General features: G+C 38.8%; 1 protein-coding gene across 1 annotated transcript; it reads right to left on the bottom strand.

The window, feature by feature from the left end:
* Positions 1-14,574: 14,574 nt before the first annotated feature.
* LOC110682830 lies at positions 14,575-18,660 on the bottom strand. Its single transcript, XM_021859175.1, has 2 exons — positions 17,412-18,660; positions 14,575-17,192 (listed from the first exon to the last, which is right to left on the bottom strand). Exons 1-2 carry the CDS (start codon positions 18,658-18,660, stop codon positions 14,575-14,577), a joined length of 3,867 nt encoding a protein of 1,288 aa, XP_021714867.1.
* Between the last annotated feature and the right edge of the window lie 2,368 nt (positions 18,661-21,028).

Raw genomic sequence — 21,028 nt, 5'->3', positions numbered from 1 at the left:
AAGGCTTCCTTCAACTTATTGTTGGGACGCCCTTGGCTTCATGACCTCAAGGCCGCCCCATCATCTCTTCACCAACAGGTAAAAGCTATAGTTGGAGGAATCCCCATCACAATCGATGCTTCACCTATGAGGATTAAAGCTGTTGAAAATCCGATCATTAATGTGGAGCACGATGAGCATGATGAAGACTTGTGGGGCTTTAATGAAGAGGTCTCCTTAATCGAGGAGGATGAAAGGACCCTTCTTTGTCACGACCCCCACTCCAATATGACGGTAAATGCTATTCTCAAGAGACAAGGACACTTTCCCAGAATGACTCTAGGAAAGAAAAGGGAGATACCAAAACAAATGGAATTACCTGGTGTAGACACCCAAATGTGTCTCCCCAAAACTAAACCCAGTGATGAATACCTTTCACATCATTTTATTATCGAACAAAGAAAAAGTGTGAAAAGTCTAGTGATGAGGATGTTTTTATTAAAATATCTCTTCTTTCTGTTTTTGAAAATATTTCTTTTCTTACCTTATTTATGAAAAACGTACATTCCAGTTTAGTTTGGTCCATGATATGGGTCCAATAATGATGTAGTTGGATGGGGATTGAAAAGACCTTTCCAAAGATATATTATAAGCCCAATTCCGATGAATAATGAGGAAATTATGGCCAAAATATTAAACTGGGTCCAAACCGGGTTTTACCTACGGCCCAATGATCATGTGGAGGGTCCAAAGGTTTAATCCTATTCCTAAACTAATTAGGATTAATTAGAAGCTTCTATAAGTTTCTAAAAGATCTTAATTATCCTTTTTAAAAAGATAAGATTAAAGAATTTGAGTTAAATAAAAACTTTCCTTTTTTAAAACTTTCCTTTTCTTAAATCCTAATTCTATTCGAATTTAAAGATGTTCAAAGACAGTTAGATATTATTTTCGTGCCTCATAATATTTATCCAAATTTTATATGGTTGGATAGATCTTGAAATTATCTTTCCAATGATATTCCGTCCCACTATTTCGGCCATATCTTTTTATCTACAAAATATTTTAATCTGATTTTAATTTGGTTGGAAATTATACTTCAAGAGCTTTCCAACGACATATCATATGCCTTATTTGGACTTATGGATCAAAAGATATGATAAAAACAAAATCCGGAAAAACTGCGGCCATCGAGTTTTATTTCGATTCGAATTCGGATTCTTTTCTTATTCTTCGACCCTCTTTTTTTTCTCTATAAATAGAGGTCATATCTCCCCTTTTTCAATCACTAACTCTCATCAAGAATTTCTTGATTCTCTCCCTCTTTCTAAGCCTAGATTTTTACAAATACAATTCCTCATACATTAGCACTAGAAACACCTAGCCAAATTCGAAGTTGCCTTCGCCCTAGACGTGAAAGGTTTTAATTTCTGAGGGTTTGGTCCCAAATCTCTCTTTCAATTATTTAATTTAATTATTTAATTTTATATTTTCCTTGAAGTTACTAAAGCGTGTATTTTGTTATTAGAAAGAGATACGAGGCATCCAAGTAAGTGCTTTTAATTTATTTATTGATTTTATGATATAGAAATCATGCTTAGATTGTTATTTTGATTCCTAGTATCATGTTAGGATGTTTTATTGATTCCTAGTATCATGTTTAGGACGTTCCTAGTATCATGTTAGGATACTTTTTTTAGTATGATATTTAGGGTGATTTGCTTATATCAATCATGATTCCTGCGATGCCTTTTATTCTCTTCCTAATATTCATGTTAGTATCATGTTAGGGCTAAAGCTTTAATCTTTATTATTTAGTGACATACTAGGGTTTAGTATTAATCTTGTTAGTATCATGCCTAGGATATTGCTATTATTATGCTTTAACATGATTATTTTACCATTATTATTATTTTTATGATTATTATTATGTTGTTTGATTTGTATATTTATTGTTATTGCTTGATCACACCTTTTATGCATGTTTAAAGGGAATTTGTACTTGTAATCACTCTTAATAAGATAATTAATAATCTTGTTTAGGGTTAATTTGATTATAATTCAAGTGATCGCCAATAATAGTTTTCTTTGTGCATTAGTATTCAACCAACATAGATTAAACAGGTTTAGGGTTAATCATATTGCTTCCATGTTAGTCAGAAAGCGCACATGAATACGATCAGAATATAGTAGAGGCCTATTACTAGGGCAGGTTTAATCTCTTTTAGGTTGGATTTGTACCTTCATCCCCGAACTACCAGTCATGGTTCGAGACCTATTGGAGTTGACGATCTCCTGGATCGTTAAGGGGTGTAACCTTCACCCTGTGAACGGTTTACAAGTTCCTAAAACTTGTTGGCGACTCTTTTGCTCTATCTTCCTTCCCTTTGGACGCCACCGTACTTTAGTGTATGATCACAGTGGGGTTCAAGCTAGGGGTAATGCTTGAAATATTCCCTACACCTGGCCTCCCTAAGTTAGATACTTTCGGACTTGGTTTCGAATCGACTCGGGAAGATCTTAAGCGAGCCCAAGAAAGGTCTAAGGCGCGTAGGAACGCTCGCACCCAAAAGAAAGCAATCCCAATGTACCAGTATCCTCTAACTCTCAACGGACAATTCATAAGAGAAGGAGAGGACTATCCATGTTATGAATTTCCCGAACCTTTTGTTGTAAATGGTATAAGGCAACCTGGGTTTGAAATCTTTCTGGATTGTTACTTCTATATGAGATCCCAACTCCTATTCACAAGGAGAAAGCACCCCCATGCTTTGACTTTAATGTCATGGGACTCCTATTTGGGCGTGAAAAGGATGACCCGAAATATGTAGAGAATAATTCCTCGCTCATACAAACTGTCATACAAAGCGAGAACTTTGACCCTTCGAAGCTCATCACTTTAGCGGAGGGTTTAGTGCAAGGATGGCGCAAGACGGTCAAGGTGACTACTCCAAGTAGAAGAAAAATCTCAATAACAACAAGGTAAGGACCGATGTTTAAAGAGTCGTCTGAGTTAGAGTTAGAGTCAGAGTCTTTTATGTAGAGTCTTCCAAGTCTTTAGCTATAGCATCCCCTGTTTCTAATTCTTCTATTTCTACTCCTAGGATAGTTAGCAATCAAGTCCCTGAGGACATTTCTCTTTTCGATGTAATGATTTCAAAATTCAATAATATGTCTTCTTCCTCTTAATCCTCGTGTTTTTCATTAACCCAAGATGACGAGCATTGCTTAACTAACAATGAAAATGGCAAGGAAATTATTAAAGCAATGGAAACACTTGAAAAGAAAACACCGATAATTGAGGATACTGAAACGATTGATATCTCAAATGATTCAACCATTAAAAGAGAAGTTAAAATCGGATTAACACTTAATAAACAAGAAAGAAACGATTTAATTAATATACTCAAAGAATTTATCGATGTATTTGCTTGGTCATCTAAAGATATGCCAGGCATTAATAGAGAAATAGCTCAATACACTATACCACTAATTCCAGGAATGAAACCTGTAAAACAAAAGCTGCGTCGAATGAAACCCGACGTAGCTCTTAAAATAAAAGAATAAGTTTATAAACAAATAACTGTAGGTTTTAGGTTGTACTTAACAGTCACCAAAGAGACAATGGGGGCTATGCTTGCATAAGAAGTAGAAGGTAAAGAAAATGCAATCTATTATCTAAGCAAGAAAATGCTCGAGTATGAATTACGCTACATACCGCTTGAGAAATTGTGCCTCGCATTGGTGTGGGCCACAGCCAAGCTAAGACATTAAATGCTTGTGCACACAGTCTTTGTAGTTTCTCGAATGGATCCACTTAAGTATCTATTCGAAAAGTCTACACTCAATGGGCGCATATCAAGGTGGATAGTCAATTTAGCCTAGTTCGATGTAAGATTCATGCCTCAAAAGGCTATCAAAGGATCTGTGGTCTCAGAATTTCTAACGGATTTCCCAATAGAAGATTCGACGCCAGTACATGACAATGAATTTCCAGATGAAGACTTGATGGTCACAGAAGATGATACTTGGACCTTATACTTCGATGGAGCCTCAAACCAAAAGGGATGTGGCGTTGAAGTACTATTAGTATCACCTAAAGAAGAACACTTTCCAATCTCTATAAAGCTATATTTCGACGTTACCAACAATGCTGCCGAATACGAAGCATGTGTGGTAGGCCTTGAAACAGCTTTGGCATTAGGAGTGAAGAAATTGCGAATATTCGGAGACTCTTTGTTGATCATCAACCAATTTTCCAAAATATGGAAAGTAAGGAGTGAAAGTCTAGCCCCTTACTAAACTTATCTGGAAACTCTCACCAACCAGCTGGAAAAGGTAGAATACACTTATCTACCTAGAGAGGAAAACCAATTTATTGATGCCTTGGCAAGACTAGCCTAAATGGTTAGGATTCCTACAGAAATCAAGCAAATGCCTCTAACCATAGAGAAAAGGCATAAAACGGCTTATATTCAAGCCAAAGAAGATGATGAAGTAGTCCAAGATGAAGAAGAAGAACCGTGGTATACGGATATACTTAATTACGTCACCAAAGGAGAATATCCTCCTCATGCGGACAAAAGAGCATAGTGAGCATTAAGACTCTTAGCTTCCCAATACGTACTCATAGACAACGATTTACATAAAAGGGTAATTCATACTAGAGCATTTTCTTGCTTAGATAGTAGATTGCACTTTCTTTACCTTCTACTTCTTGTGTAAGGAAAAAGGACGCCCAAAGAACTATGACGATAGTCCACAAAGGCATTTGTGGAACACATGTTAATGGAAAAATGCTAGTTTAAAAGATAATGCGAGAAGGGTACTATTGGACTACCATGAATAGGGATTGTCATCAATATGTAAAAAGATGCCCTAAATGCCAAATTTATGCCAATTTACAACATGTTCCTCCGTCTTTACTTTACACTTACACTTCACCATGGCCATTCTCTACACGGGGAATTGATATTATTGGTAAAATTACTCCTCTTGGAACAGGAGGTCACAAATACATCTTTGTGGCAATTGATTACTTCACAAAGTGGGTTGAAGCACAATCATAAGCTAAACTTACTGCAAAACATGTAGCACTCTTTATCTAAAGGAATATTATTTGTCGATACGGAGTCCCACATGAGATGATAAGTGACAATGGAACTCAATTTCAAGCAGAATGTGAAGAATTGTTACAAAAATATGGTATTCAAAACCATCATTCTTCCCCTTATAAACCTCAAGCAAATGGAGCGGTTGAGGCAGCTAATAAAAACCTAAAGACTATTATCGAGAAAATAACAGAAAATTACAAGGATTGGCCTGACAAACTCCATTTCTCACTTTAGGGTTATCGCACATCAATTCGCACATCAACAAGAAATACGTCATTCTCCTTAGATTATGGAATAGATGTCGTACAACCTGTGGAGCTATAAATACCATCTCTACGCATTGCATTAGAAAGTAAACCCGATGAAGTCGAATGAACTAGAGCAAGGTATGAAGAGCCAATTCTACTTGATGAAAAGCGACTAGAAGCTCTACATCATACCCAATGCTATCAAACTCGTATGGCTAAGCACTTTAATAAAAAGGTCAAGACAAGAAACATCAAAGTAGGAGACTTGGTGTTAAAAGCACTAAGGAAAAATATTTTGGATCCAAGAGGCAAATTTAGGCCAAATTGGTCCGGACCATATATCGTCAAAACCATCCTATCAGGAGGTGCAGCAAAACTTACTGATATGGATGGCAATGAGTTCTCAAACATGACGAACCTTGACCAACTTAAAAAGTACTGCCCATAATTACTTGAGTAGGACACTCAAGGGAGCTACGTTTGGCCTGATTCCTTAGGAAAGGATACGTAGGCAACCCTTTACAGGGTGCGGCCACTTTAATTTTCGCAAACCTCGCATCCCAGAAATAAAAAGAAATTTGACGGAACAGCAGCGCCACAGAAAGAGGTCTGTCGCTAGCCGACAAGCCGCAGCGCAAAACGATAGAGCCTGTCGCTCGGCGAACAGGAAGCAACGCCCGGCGACAGACCCAAAATAACAGTGCCTTTTTTTCTGGGCAAATTTCGGTGTTTTTCGGAAAAATTCGGTGTTTTTCGGAAAAATTTTTACTTCCGTACTCAAGAAAATTTCTAGAAAAATAAAATAATTTAATTTGTTTTCATCGCTTTAATAATTAAATTTAAAGAAGTTCATTTAATTAAAAAAAAAGCTGAAATTTCATTAATAAAATAAAATAAAAATTACATTATTGATGGAATTTAAACAAAAGCTTAATAAAACAAATTAAATTTAAATTTAAACTAGTCTAATAAATTGGAAGTTCAGGAATGCTTCAATCTTTCTTCTCTTTCTTTGCCCTTTTCCAATTTTTATCTGCACCTTCTTCATCGTCCATGACTTTAGCTAGTAGGCATCCTTTAGAGGACCTACATTCAATTTTAGAGTAAATGGTTTCTCCCTTAGCTAGGACTCCATGTTTCTTTTTTACCCAAACCTTCTTTTCTGAAGTGTCAGCTTTTCTTTTCCATTTATCCTTTGTAGTACCTTTCTTCTTAGGCATCACAGGTGTTTTGAGTTCAATCTTTTCACCCAAGCGTTCCTTAATAGGAACCACTTTGTCACCTAGACGATTCTTCACATTGGTTCTACTCTGATTTTTCCTCATGTCCTTTGTAGGCTTATTAAGAAGCCATCTTTTCACATCATTGGGCAAGGAAGGAGGAACCTTTTAGGTAATCACTTCTCATAAAGGCCTAGCACTCCAATATGTATCAAATTTCTCTACTTCTTGAGAAACATGGAATTCATAGGGACGACGAAGATCCCCAGAAGGAATTGTTTGAAGTAGACTGTACTGCCTTTTTACGCTGCAGGGGTAATAAAAAGTCATCTTGGTTAAGCTTAGAAGACGGCAGAAGGGTTGCTTGTTGACACCAACCATCTTCTCTAGTTTCCACCATGGGACAACCCACTTAATAGCAAAGTTGCAAGAAGCAAAGACTTTATTCCACTCATGGCACCCCATCTTAGAGAAGCGTTTCTTGCGTCTCACAAAACAATTTGGAGGATATTTTTCAATATTGTCAGGAGGACTAATTAATTCTAGTCTCTCCATTAGCCATATCTGCAAAAAATTCAATGCAAATAAATTAGTATTACTATACAAAAATATGTTTTTGATTTGTGTAATTAAAGATATTATTTTTCTACCTGCAATAAAATTGGAGAGCCCCGAAAAGGTGCTTTTGGATTTTTCTTTAATTCATCAAGACTAAGCATAGTCTCTCCAACAATTAATGGCATTGGATTTCTTCCAGATTCAATTTGCTCCAAAACAGTTAATATAATTGCTTGACCCTCATTAGCTCTACCACTAGTGAAAAGATATTGATTAATCATGCAAAAGAGAAAAGCCCTTCTTCTATAAACATGAAAAGATTCAAAATAAGGTCTATCAAAGTAGTGGCGTGCAAATTCTTTTAGATTAACTACGCTACAATCTACAATATTTGTTAGATCTCTGTCTCTTAAATTAAAGAAGCGCTCAAAATCTTTATAATAATATTCATTTATTCTAGGGATTACCGCAAGATCTAATGAAGGGAAGCCTAGGATGGCACCAAATTCTTCCGGTAAAGGGTTAATTTCATCACAATATAGTCTATAGCAATGTGTATCTATGTCCCAATATTCTAAGGCGGTATGAATAAAATCTATGTCAAGATCTACCCCCTTAATACCATAAATACCTCCCATGTGAAAAAAGTCGAGTTCTTTTCTATCTTTAGCAGTTAAAGACCGACACCATTCACGAGTGAAATGGCTAAAACTCTTAGTGACTAAAGACATGATTATTTGTTGAGAACCTAAGATTATAATTAATCTGTTCGAATTATATACAGAAAATCGGCATATCAAGGGGCTATTTATTTACAAAATCGATGCAGTTGGACTCTGGAAAGGATTCGAAAGCAGCGCACTGCAGCGCCGAACGACAAGCCTGTCGCCTGGCGACAGTGCAAAACGCGTGGCGACACGCGGCGCTGCAGTGCTTCCTCAACGTGCTATGCAAACCACGTTTTTCTGGCTATGATTCGAATTCGTACAATGACTTTACAATTTCGCCCTTTGTTTAAATACCCCATATATATTAATTTAATATATTTTCCTTCTCTTTACTTTTTGGATTTATTCAAACTTAATTAAATTTAGGTTTGTTTTAAGTCCGATTTATTTTTCATTTTTCTTCCTTTTTGGGGGAGAAAGTCGGATACCCTCCATTAGTAATAAAAAAATGACGAAATTTTTGCGCAAAATTAATCACATTTTTTGCACACACATATGCACATACAAATGAAAAATAAATGCAAAGATAATACAGTTATAATAGATAATAGTCTGTATATACAAAATATGTCTAACAAATTTAGCTAATAAATGAGTCGGTCAGGCAAAGTCCTATAAAAGTAAAAATAAATAAAAACAGGTACAACTACGGCGGTGGAGGACGCAGATGATGAGGAATGTTCATCATATCAAAGAACTGCGCAGATCAAGGAGTATGCTCCCCACTAGCTCTGGTCTCATCAGGAGAAGGGAAACTCAACTCAGGACCAATCCACCCAAGGTTGCTCTGGTGATGAATCAGCAAAGGCTGAGGCTGCGGAGGGTGTTGCGATGACGAGCCGACCTCGTACGTCCCACCACCTACCGGAGCCGATGTCGCCTCTCCCTAGCCCATCGGCCCAGCCTGTGCACTCTCAGATTAAGAGCTCGAGCCCTCCACGGCCTCGGTCCGGGCAGCATGAGATCGGCCACCCTGACCACCAGAAGTAGTGCAGCGACGCCTCAAGCTAGACCCAGCCAGCTATCTCTAAACCTTAGGTCTCGTCCGAGTACGGGAAGGAATAGGTTGTCCCTGCAAAAAGAAATCAAGTCAGGTGCAAAGAAAATAGAAATACAAATAATGCAGAAATAAAGAGGAAAAGCTACCTCCCGAACAGTGTCGTCGCGACGACAGGAAGCCACGTTCCTCATCCGCGCTAGCTGGCTCCGAAAGGCGTCTATGCACCTCGCCATTTCCGTAACACCTTGCGCGAGAACTGTCAAAAAAATAGTCAGTAACAATACAAGACAGATACAAACAAATAGCAAATAAATAACTCACCCGAGTCTGGTGACGAGGGATAAATCGCTTAACGAAACGCTGATCCTCGGGAGCTGGAGGGATCATCTTCTCAATAGGCCCGTATGTCCCCTGATAGTGTATGGACATACGAGGGGGAACGAACTCAGTAGGCTCGGTCTGGACAAAAAGCAAACTAAAGTGAATAAAATACCACTTGAGGGCTACTTAGCAAAGAGATAAAAGACAAAAATCATACCGCCGCCTCCTCAGACAAAACAAGGGACGGAGCTAACAACGGCAGTAGATCCTCCTCGTAGCATCGCCCCGAGCTAGCATGAGATCGCCAAGGTGTAACAGCAGGCGACCTCTCCGATAAGTTGACCAGCATTGCGTCATGGAACTTGTGGCGTGGCGGAGGAGCAGGGACGACAAAAATTTCTGAGGAGTGCTGAATAGTAACTCTCTCTCCTAGGTACACCGCCGCCTCATACGTCCCCTGAAAGTAGCGACGCTCAGCAGTGTACTGCGCACCCATTGCAGGAATAACCAAACCGCCCCATGGCCAGTACAATACATCAGGCTCTTGCAAAGAATGTCTATAAGATAAAGCGATACAAATATGTCAACTATTCAAAAAAAGAACATACCGAGAGGATCAGCTCTCGAACACGGGCAGTAGTCGCCTGGTTACTAAAGCGACCTCCCCAACAGGCGCCAAAAGGGAACTCGCGTGGAGACGGCCTCGCCGGCGCAAGCGAAGGAAAGTACTCGTAGAACCAGATCTACAAAGATAAAAAGATATTAGCAGGTGCTAATAGGAGTTTAGAGCTAACTTTTAAGAGATAAAGTATACCTCTACGACTCTCCAGAAGCTAGAGAGCGATGTCTCCTGTGTAAGACCGATGTCGACAGGAGTTTTGCAATCCCTTCAAAAAGTCAGCATAGGCCAAGCTGGCCCAATCGTAAGTCCCGATCCGCTGAAGATCGCGGAGAGCAGGAAGGTAGTAAAGCAGCACCCGACTACCTTTGTCAGGAGAAAAGGTCCCTGACAACAAAATAAGTGCAAAGATGCGCACCCGCTGCTCTCGGGTGGTCGCATCGTCCTCAAAAGCCATCGCTAGAGTCGACCGGCAAATGCACCTAGAGTTAAATCATGATGGCTCCACCTCAACACGGGCTCGAACAACAATCGGACCCAACAGCTCGTCGACCACAGGAGAGAAACCGCTTATGGAGCTGTTAAACGACAGCGCGGTCGAGCAAAACTCCAGTCCCGAGATGAGACTGAAGTCGGCTGGGGTGACAGTCATCTCACCCCAAGGAAAGTGAAAAGTGTCGGTGGTGTCCCAGAAGAACTCCACCAAAGCGCGAACCATGTGGTGGCCTGCATCGAACGAGTACATGGCCTGCGTAGCCCGGAATAGGGCAGTCAGCCCACAAGACTCCCAAAGAAGTCGCAGCCCCTTATCGCCCCTGAAATACTTGTTGTACAGCTTACCCAGGGTGTCATTGCCCGAGCCATGGTTGCGCGTCCTACCACTTACAATCCCGCGATGCACCCTCTCAGAAATATGGTGCTCGGGGGCAAAGAACAGCGTCCGCTCGTCCCACTCAGGGATGGGACCGACAGAGGTAGATGGATCGGCATCCTCTTGAACGGGCTCGTGCTCCCGTCGTGTGTCTTAGGATCGGGAACTGGAACCTCGCTGTCTAGCCATACTACATTGTGCAAAATTGACAAAAATTAAGGTTCTATAGTATCTAAGGTTCGCCTAGACGCATGATACTATGTTCGTAAAAAACAAAGTACGTAGTACTAAAACAGAGCACAATTACAATTCAAGCCTATATGGCATTTTTCAAGCAATCAAATAATTTCTTGCAATATTATGATAATTATTGTGACAAATTGGACAAGAATTGCTAGCCAAAACATCAAGAACAAGCCACATTGTTCTCCCGACCTTAAGAGGTTCAACAATGGTGAATCGTTCATTTCTTCACCAAATTGAGTCAAACAAGTCTCAAAATACTCCCAAGGCAATATAAAGACATAATCAAGCAATTTCATGGCATAAAATTTGACAAACAAAGCGAATTGAGCAATATAAGTTTCGAATTTTCAAGAAATTCATGAATCAACATGTGCAAAATTCAGCATAATTCAAGTGAGTTTGGAAAAAACTTACATAGATCAGAAAACTAGATGAACAAAGCTTTGATTTGCAACAAATTTGAGCGAATTTGGTTGAGAAACGAGTAAGAACGAGCAATTCAAAGTTTTTGTGGCGAAACTCAAATGAATGAAAGCAGTAGCAGCGAAATGAGGAAGAAAGGGGATTATGCGAAAATCCCGACTACAGCGTCGCACGACAACTCTATCTCCGAGCGACAGAGTGCAGTGCCGAGCGACAGGGAGAAATCGCGGCGCCAGCGACGTTGCAGCGGCGATAGAACGCTAAGCCTTTCAGAATGATTATTTCAACCTCGTACATCAATTTTGGGTTCCTTGGTATGCTAGTTAGCCCCTATAAACACTTTGACATGATTTAGTAATCGGCTCGGTTACAATCACATTAAGTGATCAACCTGATAAATGATCGTCTCACTTAGCTTAAAGCGCCTAAACATTGGCTCATCGCAAAGGCACCGACATAATGGTTCATAAACAGCAAAGGCACCGACATACTAGTTCATAAGCAGCAAAAGCACCGGCGCACTGGCATAGCAAAAGCAAGTTCAAGCGAACTTTAAAGGATCGGCAAGCGTTGGTCTTCGGTGATATTCTTCAGAATATTATCGCAACAAATGAGGATCGCCTCGGGCGAAGCAATCTTCGATCATATTCCCTAGCTTGCGAAAGATGGTCATAAGGCGGTAGAAGGTCGTTTCAGGCGAAGCAATCTTCGATAGGATTCTCTGGCTTGCAGGAGACTATCACAGCGAAATTGGAGGCAGTTACAAGCGTAGCAGTCTTCAAGCGGTACCCCCTAGCTTGAGGAAGATCGCTAAAGCTCTTTGTTCAAAGACGCGTGGACATATCATCAAAGCTCTTTGTTCAGAGACGCGTGGACATATCATTGAAGCTCTTTTGCTCAGAGATGCGTGGGCATATCATTCAAATCTCTTTGTTAGAGACGCGTGAACATATCCAAAAAAGCTTTATTGTTCAGAGAGAGTGAACATCAAAACAGCAAGATGGCATTCCCTAGCTTGTGAAAGGTTGTCACAACGACAAATGCAGCAACAAATCGGCTACCCTAGAGACGTGTGCTCGACGGTGCAAGATACGCGTTTCTTTAACTCTCTTATCTGTTTTAACTAACGCTAGTTTTACAGGTATCGATGTTACAAGAATGATTTAGGATTGCAGAACGTTCTGAATCATTCTCCGTCCCTATCAATAATTTGACTTTTGTTTTCGAAACTTGCGTTTCTCCAAACTCAGTCAAAGTGGAGGCTTATGTAGACACCCATTTGTGTCTCCCCAAAACCAAACCCGGTGATGAATACTTTTCACGTCGAATCATAATCGAATGAAGTGCAAGTGTGAAAAGTCTAGTGTTGCGGTTAGTTTTTATTTTCTCTTCTTTCTCTTTGTTTTTGAAAACCTATTTTATGAAAATATCCAATCTAGTTTAGTTTGGTCCATGGAAAGGGTCCAATAATAGTGTAGTTGGATTGGGTTCGAAAAAAGCTTTCCAATGATATATTATAAGCCCAATTTCAATGAATAATGAGGAAGTTATGGCAAAATTACTAAACTGGGCCCGGTTTGATCTTTATATGCGGCCCAATGATCTAGAGGAGGGCCTATTATGATTTATCATTCCTAATGCAATTAGGATTGATTATGGTCTTCTAGAATCTTCTAGAAAGTTCTTTTGAATCCTAATATGATTAGCATTGATAATTGAGTTTTAAGAGTTTTATTTAGAATAAAAAGAAGTGTTTTGAAGGAAATTACAATTTTACCCCTCGTACGCTTAAATTTTATCAAAATATGAAAACGTGTGAAAAAAAATTGTATGTAGCGCCGCACCACAGGTTGTCGCTTGGGGACAGCCCTGTCGCTGCGGCGACAGAGGCTTGTGTGGCGACAGTGTCGTGTTCTATTCTTATCGAAACTCTGATTCTTTTTTATCATATTCCGGCTGATTTTCGTTATAAATAGCCTCCTAAATTCTTCATTTTGGATCACAAACTCTCATCAAGAAACTCTTGATACTCTATCTCTCTTATTCTAAACCAACCTTTTACAAACAAAATCCCGCATTCACAAGATCTAGACACACCTAGCCAAATTCGAAGTTGCCTTCGCCCTAGACGTGAAAGGTTTGGTATTTCTGAGGGTTTGGTCCCAAATCTCTATTTCAATTATTTAATTTAATTGTTCGATTTTATATTTTCCTTGAAGTTACTAACGTGTGTATTTTGTTATTAGAAAGAGGTACGAGGCATCCAAGTATGTGCTTTAATTGTTTAATTGATATTATGATATAGAGATCATGTTTAGGTTGTTATTTTGATTCCTAGTATCATGTTAGAATGCTTTTCCTAGTATGATATTTAGGGTGATTTGCTTATATTAATTATGATTTCTATGATGCTTCCTATTTTCTTTCTTAATATCATGTTAGTATCATGTTAGGGTTAAAGCTTTGATGTTTACTGTTTAGTGACATGCTAGGGTTTGTTATTAATCTTGTTAGTATCATGCCTAGGATTTTGCTATTATTATGCTTTATCATGATTATATTATTATGATGATTATTATTATGTTGCTTGATTATATTGTTGTTATTGCTTGATCACGCATTTTATGCATGTTTAAAGGGAATTGGTACTTGTAATCACGCTTAATAAGATAATTAATAATCTTGTTTAGGGTTAATTTGATTATAATTCAAGTGATCGCTAATAATAGTTTTATTTGTGCATTAATATTCAACTAACATAGATTAAACAGGTTTAGGGTAAATCTATTGATTGCATGTTAGTCAGAAAGCGCACATGAATACGAGAAGAATAAAGTAGAGGCTTATTGTTAGGGCAGGTTCTTTCTCTTTTAGATTGGATTTGTACCTTCATCCCCGAACTTCCAGTATAGTTCTAGACCTATTGGAGTTAACGATCTCCTGGATCGTTAAGGGGTGTAAACTTCACCCTGTGAACGGTTTACAAGTTCGTAAAACTTGTTGGCGATTCTTTTGCTCTAGCTTCCTTCCCTTTGGATGCCACCGTACTTTAGTGTATGATCACAGTGGGGGTTCAAGTTTGGGGTAATGCTTGAAATATTCTCTACACCGAGTATACAATATTATTGATTGTACATCTGATTTTTTTAAAAATGATTGTCATGTAGCTAATTGACACTCGTATTGTGTCATTGTATAAGGTTTTTTTTTGACAAGACGAGAAAAGAAACAAGGCAACTAAAAAAAACTAAACAGACCAAAAAAGTAATTGACGACGACAAGCCTGGCCTACCAGCCAATGAGCCGGAACAACCCACTGACGAGGAACCTTCCTGAAATCACAAGTTGAAAACCTGTTGATGACGTCTAGAATCTCCTGAAAGATCCATAAGCATGCAATATCTCGACCATTCTTATTTTGAACAAAATGAAACAGAGTAGCGTAATCTGTGTAAACCAACAACCTGCTAAACCCGCGACGATCAGCAGCTTTAAGAGCCCAAAGACAAGCCTGTAATTTCGAATGAAGGGCCGAGGAGGAAATGAAAGCTCTAGATACACCACCTAAAACCCAATCCGAATCCGGAATTCTGAAAATACATCCTGCACCAGCAGAATAATCTCGAGCATTAAAGGCACCATCACAAATTAGACAGATTTCACGAGTTGTCCCAGGAAAGCCTCGAACACAACAATACGAAGAAGGAGAACTACGCTCAATACGAGATCCTGAAGTAGAAGCTTTAACCATCACTTTAAAATCTTGAGCAGTAGAACTCCGAGAAACCCAGTCTTGCATTATACGATGAATAAAATCAGGAGAAATGACAGCCTGTCGAAAAACTTTATGATTGCAAGCAATCCAAACAGCCCAGAGAAAGGATACCAAGTTGACCAAGATTTCCCAAGATTTAGCCTGCCGCAAATCCGCCACCAAATTAACGAACCAATCTATGAAAGAAACATCCTGTCGAGCATCAATTGACGAAATGATAGAGACTCTACTCCTGACAGGAGTGGTAAAAGGGTAATCACGAAATAGATGGTCCACAGTTTCCCTCTTAGTAAGACAGAAAACACAGGTGGAGTCCACTGGAACCCCACGAAGTTGTAAAACACCATTGAGAGGCAAAGCATCATGAAGCAGCTTCCAGCAAAAGCACTGAAGCTTTGGCATAAGAGGCAAACCCCAAAACATCTTCCACCACGAAGACGAAACATAAGAAGCGCCATCATTATAATCAAGGCGACGGAGCATCATAGCGTAGGCTGATTTGGCGTTAAAACAACCATCCTTTGTAAATTTCCAATATACAAAATCATCCATTGGCCTACTTAGCCGTTCCAAAGCCAAAATACGATTGGATGTGGAAGAATCAAATAGATTATGAACCATAGATGTGTCCCACGCGTAAGAACGCGAATTGATGATAGAAGAAACATGAGACGGGAGAGGCGCCTCACAATTATCTCTAAAAGAGATAGATTCTCCTGGAACCCAAGAATCTTCAAGGATACGAACCTGAGCTCCAAATGCAACTTTCCAAGCTGCACCATCTGATAATATAGACAGACCTTGCCGTAAACCCTGACATCCCCAAGAAGAACCAGGAATCCTTCTAGTCTGAAGATTGTGAATAGAAGGATATTTGGCTGAAAGAAGCCTGTAAACTAAGAGTTGAGGATGATGATGAATACGCCAGCACTGACGAGCCAACAACACAGTATTGAAAGAGCTCAAACGACGAATCCCCAAACCTCCCAAACCCTTCGGAAGGTGTAAAAGAGTCTTTGAGCGCAAAGCTAGACCCCGAGAGCGAAAGTCAGACTTCCACCAGAAACGAGCCAACAAGTTGTCAATCTTTGAGCAAATCGAAGTGGGAATATGAAAAACCGAAAGAACGTGATTAAACGAAGCAACCAAAACCGAATTAATAATAACCAACTTCGCTGCTGAGGAAAGGCCCAAAGAGGCGAAAGCCGTTAAACGCTGAACCACCTTATCTATAAGAAAACTAAAATCAGAAACTTTGTTGCGCCCTAGATCCACTGGCAAACCTAAGTTAGAACCCAGTGTGGGTTTACTTTGAAGCTTTAGCCTTCGAGCAAGGAAATCCTTATAGTCCTCTGGAGTATTGGGGCTAAATTTAACAAAGGATTTCTGTAAATTAATCACCTGTCCAGACAAAGAGCAAAATTCTGATAGAAGACCAGAAAGATTTTCACAGGCTTCAGGAGTAACCTGTAAAAATAATAAGGAATCGTCAGCAAAGAACAGGTAAGAAACCATAGGAGCACTTCTGGAAATGCAAATTCCTTTGAAGAGGGACGCTCTTTCCGCCTTTCGAATCATAGCAGACAAGATTTCCATGCAGAGAACAAATAAATAGGAGGAAAGAGGATCGCCTTGACGAAGACCACATTGAGGACGAAAATTCTGAAGAGGATTCCCATTAACCAGTACTTGATAAGAGATTGTAGAAACACATTGACGAATAATGTGAATCCAATAAGGCGGGAAACCATAAGCTTGGAGTAGTCTAAACAAAAACTCCCAATTAACCCTGTCATAAGCCTTATTCATATCCAACTTGATAGCTGCATAGAACCTCTTCTTAGCTTTCGACTTATTCATGAAGGAAATGACCTCGTGGGCTATTAAAGCATTATCCGAGAGGAGACGACCCGGGACAAAAGCATTTTGAAAATCTGCAACCAGACTAGGTAACACCTGACGAAGACGACTGGTGAGACACTTAGCAGCACATTTGTAAATGACATTGCATAAACCAATCGGGCAAAACTGAGAGATAACTTCCGGATTGTCCACCTTTGGAAGTAATGTCAAAAAAGTAAGGTTCCAATCTTTCAATAAATAACCATGAGCAAAGAAATGTAGAACCGCAGTTGTCACTGATGGGCTTACCTCATCCCAACAGTTTTTAAAGAAAGCCTAGGGAAAGCCATCAGGACCCGAAGATTTATTATCATCAATACTAAAAATGGCTGTCCTAATATCCTCCGGAGAAAAAGGCTCCATGAGAAACTTCTGTTGTTATGAGGTTAGGGAAGGCAATTGCAGACTATCCCACCATTCCTCATCATAAGAAGAAGTAGAGGCCGAAGTTGTGAATAGATCCTTGTAGAAGGCTTGGGTAATAGAAGCTATTTGATTAGGGTTGCGATGACATTCTCCGTTTGAATCTCTGAGACCAAAGATCCTATTATTTCTTTTTCGAGATTGAACAGAAGAAAATAGAATGCGAGAATGCGAATCCCCGAGAGCATCCCATTTTATCTTAGCTCGTTGTTGCCAGAAAATATAAGCAGCCTGTGCTTCTGCGACTTTCTCATTCTTAGTGGAAATAAACAAACAGCGATCAACCCGAGTATCAAGAAATCGTGAGGCTTGGTGAATGTCAAAAACTAGTTGTTTCCAGTTAATACCCCAAGCTTTCTTATGAGAAATACACCAAGCTAAAAGACGATCTCGAGAAACCGAAAGCTTTCTAGATAAAGCAAACATAGGAGATCCTGGAAAAAACATGGAAAAAATCGAAGAAATAATGTCGTGTATGGCTGGAACAGATAAACACCAGTTTTCAATTTTATAGGGTTGCTTAATATCATCATAATCAGCTGAATCGGCTAGAATAATCGCGGCGTGATCCGAAAATAAAATTGGCTGATGAGTAAGTCTAGTGTCAAGATATTCCAGAAACCAGGTGGGGGAGGCATAAGCTCTATTTAAGTGCTCAAAAATAGGATCCAAATCAAGTCTATTATAAGTCCAGGTATACCGAGGTCCCGGAAAAGGAACATCTACTAGATCCAAACCCATATGCCAATTTATAAATTCCATTTGCCCTGGAATTGAAAGGTTACCTCCTAACTTGTCCGAAAAGTATTCCACTTGGTTAAAATCTCCAATAATGATCACATTTGAAAGTGATTCTATAATGTTACTAATCAAGTACCAAATCTCCGAACGATTAGTAACATGGGGCGAACCATACACAAACATCACATGTTTTATTTCATCTCCTTGTACTAATTTACACAGATATACATTTTGGGAACTATAAACAGGAACTAAACCTAATGGAGTAAACCGGCAAATAAACATAACACCGCTAAGGCCATCAGCATCAATTCCACAACAACCCAAAAAAGGCAATGATGCTAATTTCCGCACAACACTATCTACAGAAAGCATAGTTTCCAAAAGACACAGTATATCTACTCCATGAGAGCGGACTAGAGAGGTAATATAAGGAATTTTAGGGGAGTCCGCCTGTCCTAAACCCCTACAATTCCAAAGTGCCACTTTCATCCCGCATTTGGTGACCTTTCCCGAAAGGTCACCGATCCCTCAGAAGACTCAAGAGAGACAGAAGAAACATCGGCCTTGCATTTCTTGTAAGGAAGAAAACAAGAAAGACAAGGGGGAGTTGAGTATTGTTGCTGCTGATCATCTGGAAGAGGAGGGGCAGAAGGAGAAAGTGCGCCACCCGCTCGCTTACGAGGCCCTCGTTGCTTAACCCATTCCCACATTTTTTCTCTGCTCTTCCTCAATTTATGTAATACCCCGTATTTTTAATGTATTTTATAAATTATTTATTTAATTATAAAATATATTTTGGGTCAAACTATTTTAATTATTGAATTATAAATAAAGCAAGTATTTATATTTGGGTCAATAAGTATTTAATCCAAACGTAGCCCATCTTTATTGAACCCAATCATCTTATTTTTACTTTTGGGCCACCTACTTCATCATTTAAGTCCATTATTTTTATGAAGCCCAAACCTACACTAATTACCCTACACTATATATATCTACTAGATCCCCAAAATTTCCCCACACAAAAGTCAAATGGTCAAATTGGATTATTTTTCCTCTTCCTTCTTCTTCCCCATTTAGTTGCCTTCACGTAAGATTTGCACCAAGGGGTTCCAAGTGTTACTCCACCCCACGCTGTTGCCGCCGCCGGGAACGGTCAGCCACTACCGGCGACCCCAGCAGCCACGCCGCCCCCTCTCCTCTTTTCCTTCTTTTCTTTTTTCTCTTTCTTCTTTATTTCCTTTAATTTCCTCTTTGTTTTCACGTAGGAACCCCAAACCTGCCATGACGTGGGTTCGACCACCGACCCACTGCTGTCCGGCAGTCCAGTCGGAACTCCGGCCGCCCAGCAGCCGCCGGCGACCAGCCAACCACCACCACCACGGGTCACCTCCTTCTTCCCTTTTCTCTCCTCTTTTCATTCTAGCTATTTTGATGATTTTATTTATGGGTTTTGGATTTAATTATCCAAAGTATGTTTGATTAGTATCATAATTATGTTTTGATGATTAAAGATTGTAAATTTTAAATAATAAAGTGTTTTATTTTCAGATTTCATAAAATTATAAGTTAGAGTTTTAATTATTAAAGTGTTGATTTTTAGGGTTCTAACTCACAATTGATTTGGGGGTTTTAAATACCCATTGATTGTAAGTGGTAATAAAGCTTAAATATTGTATCTTTATGGAGTTTTAATGAAATTTTAATGGGTTTTTGTTAATAGAATAATGCTGGAATTTTTATTTACATACTACTTTTGTGTATTAATTAAAGGGAGTTGATTACCCATAAGTAGAGAATATTTTAAGTGGTTTTAATATAATTTTCAGATTTTTTTTAAAGGGTTTAAGCCTTAAAAAGTATGCTGGAATTTTTATATGAACACTATAATTGAGTTTTCACTTTGTGGTTTTAATTACTCTCTTAGAAAGAGAGTTTTAAAGGTTTTAAACCAAAATTTCAGCTTGTTAGTGAGGTTTTAAAATGTTTAAAAGTTGCTGGAAATTTGTGTATACTAAGGTAATTAATATAGGTTTATTGTCCCTTTATGTAGGAGACTTGGTTCGAGAGGTGTTGTAGTGTAATTGACCATTTTAAGAGCTTAATTGAGGTACGTTCGCGTACTTAGCATATTTTGATGATGTAGAATCATGCTAGGCTTGATTTCAATTAATTACAAGTAGTATCATGCTAAGGTTTATGTATGGAATTGTGAATTTATGATGTTTGTGGTTGAATTGGGAAGCATGAATTATTTGTGATGGTTATAGATTGGAAGATTATATTTTGGGCATGTTGTGTTTGAACCACATTTTTATTTATGGCATGTTAGAAGGCATGATTAATTAAACTACATGTTTAATTATGTTTGGAATATTGAAAAGGAATTTTATTATGGTTCAAATAATTTTTATTGATGCTTTAAGCATGAGGAAGGAGCTATATAAGTGTCTATGTACACAAGGAATAAATTGTATATTGGTGCCTTTGTGCACTTAAGGTGTTTTTAACACCGAGGGATAGGATTTTTGGCGCATTATGCGTTTAAGGTGTCTTTGACACTGAGGTAGAATTAAAAAGGGTTCAACAATAAATAATATGTGGTCACTAATTATTCAAGAATTAAATTGGTATGTTTGTTTGATTGTGTAATTATTGTTGATTGACTTATTATACTTTGAGAGTCATCACCAAATCTAATAATATGTAAATAACATAAAGTGAAAGAGATTACGCACCAAAACTCTTGGAACGTATATACCTTGAGTATGAACAATGGGGGGAGTTATGGGGTTTCATATTTAACCATAACTTCCAATGGAGTACAGGACGCTGTATATTCCTTTTTTATTATTTA

This window comes from Chenopodium quinoa, unplaced genomic scaffold (assembly GCF_001683475.1).
Source record: "Chenopodium quinoa cultivar QQ74 unplaced genomic scaffold, ASM168347v1, whole genome shotgun sequence".
NCBI classification, from domain to species: Eukaryota; Viridiplantae; Streptophyta; class Magnoliopsida; order Caryophyllales; family Amaranthaceae; genus Chenopodium; species Chenopodium quinoa.
The sequence above is the reverse complement of the archived record's forward strand: the minus strand, read 5'-3'. Positions and strand labels throughout refer to the sequence as shown.

What these genes read in the sequence shown, in the direction of transcription:
- LOC110682830 (XM_021859175.1), bottom strand. Translation starts at nt 18,660, where the DNA reads ATGAAAGTGGCACTTTGGAATTGTAGGGGTTTAGGACAGGCGGACTCC. An exon ending in TGATGAGGAATGGTGGGATA is followed by an intron (nt 17,193 to 17,411) that starts GTCTGCAATTGC and finishes ATTTATTGAAAG; the next exon opens with ATTGGAACCTTACTTTTTTG.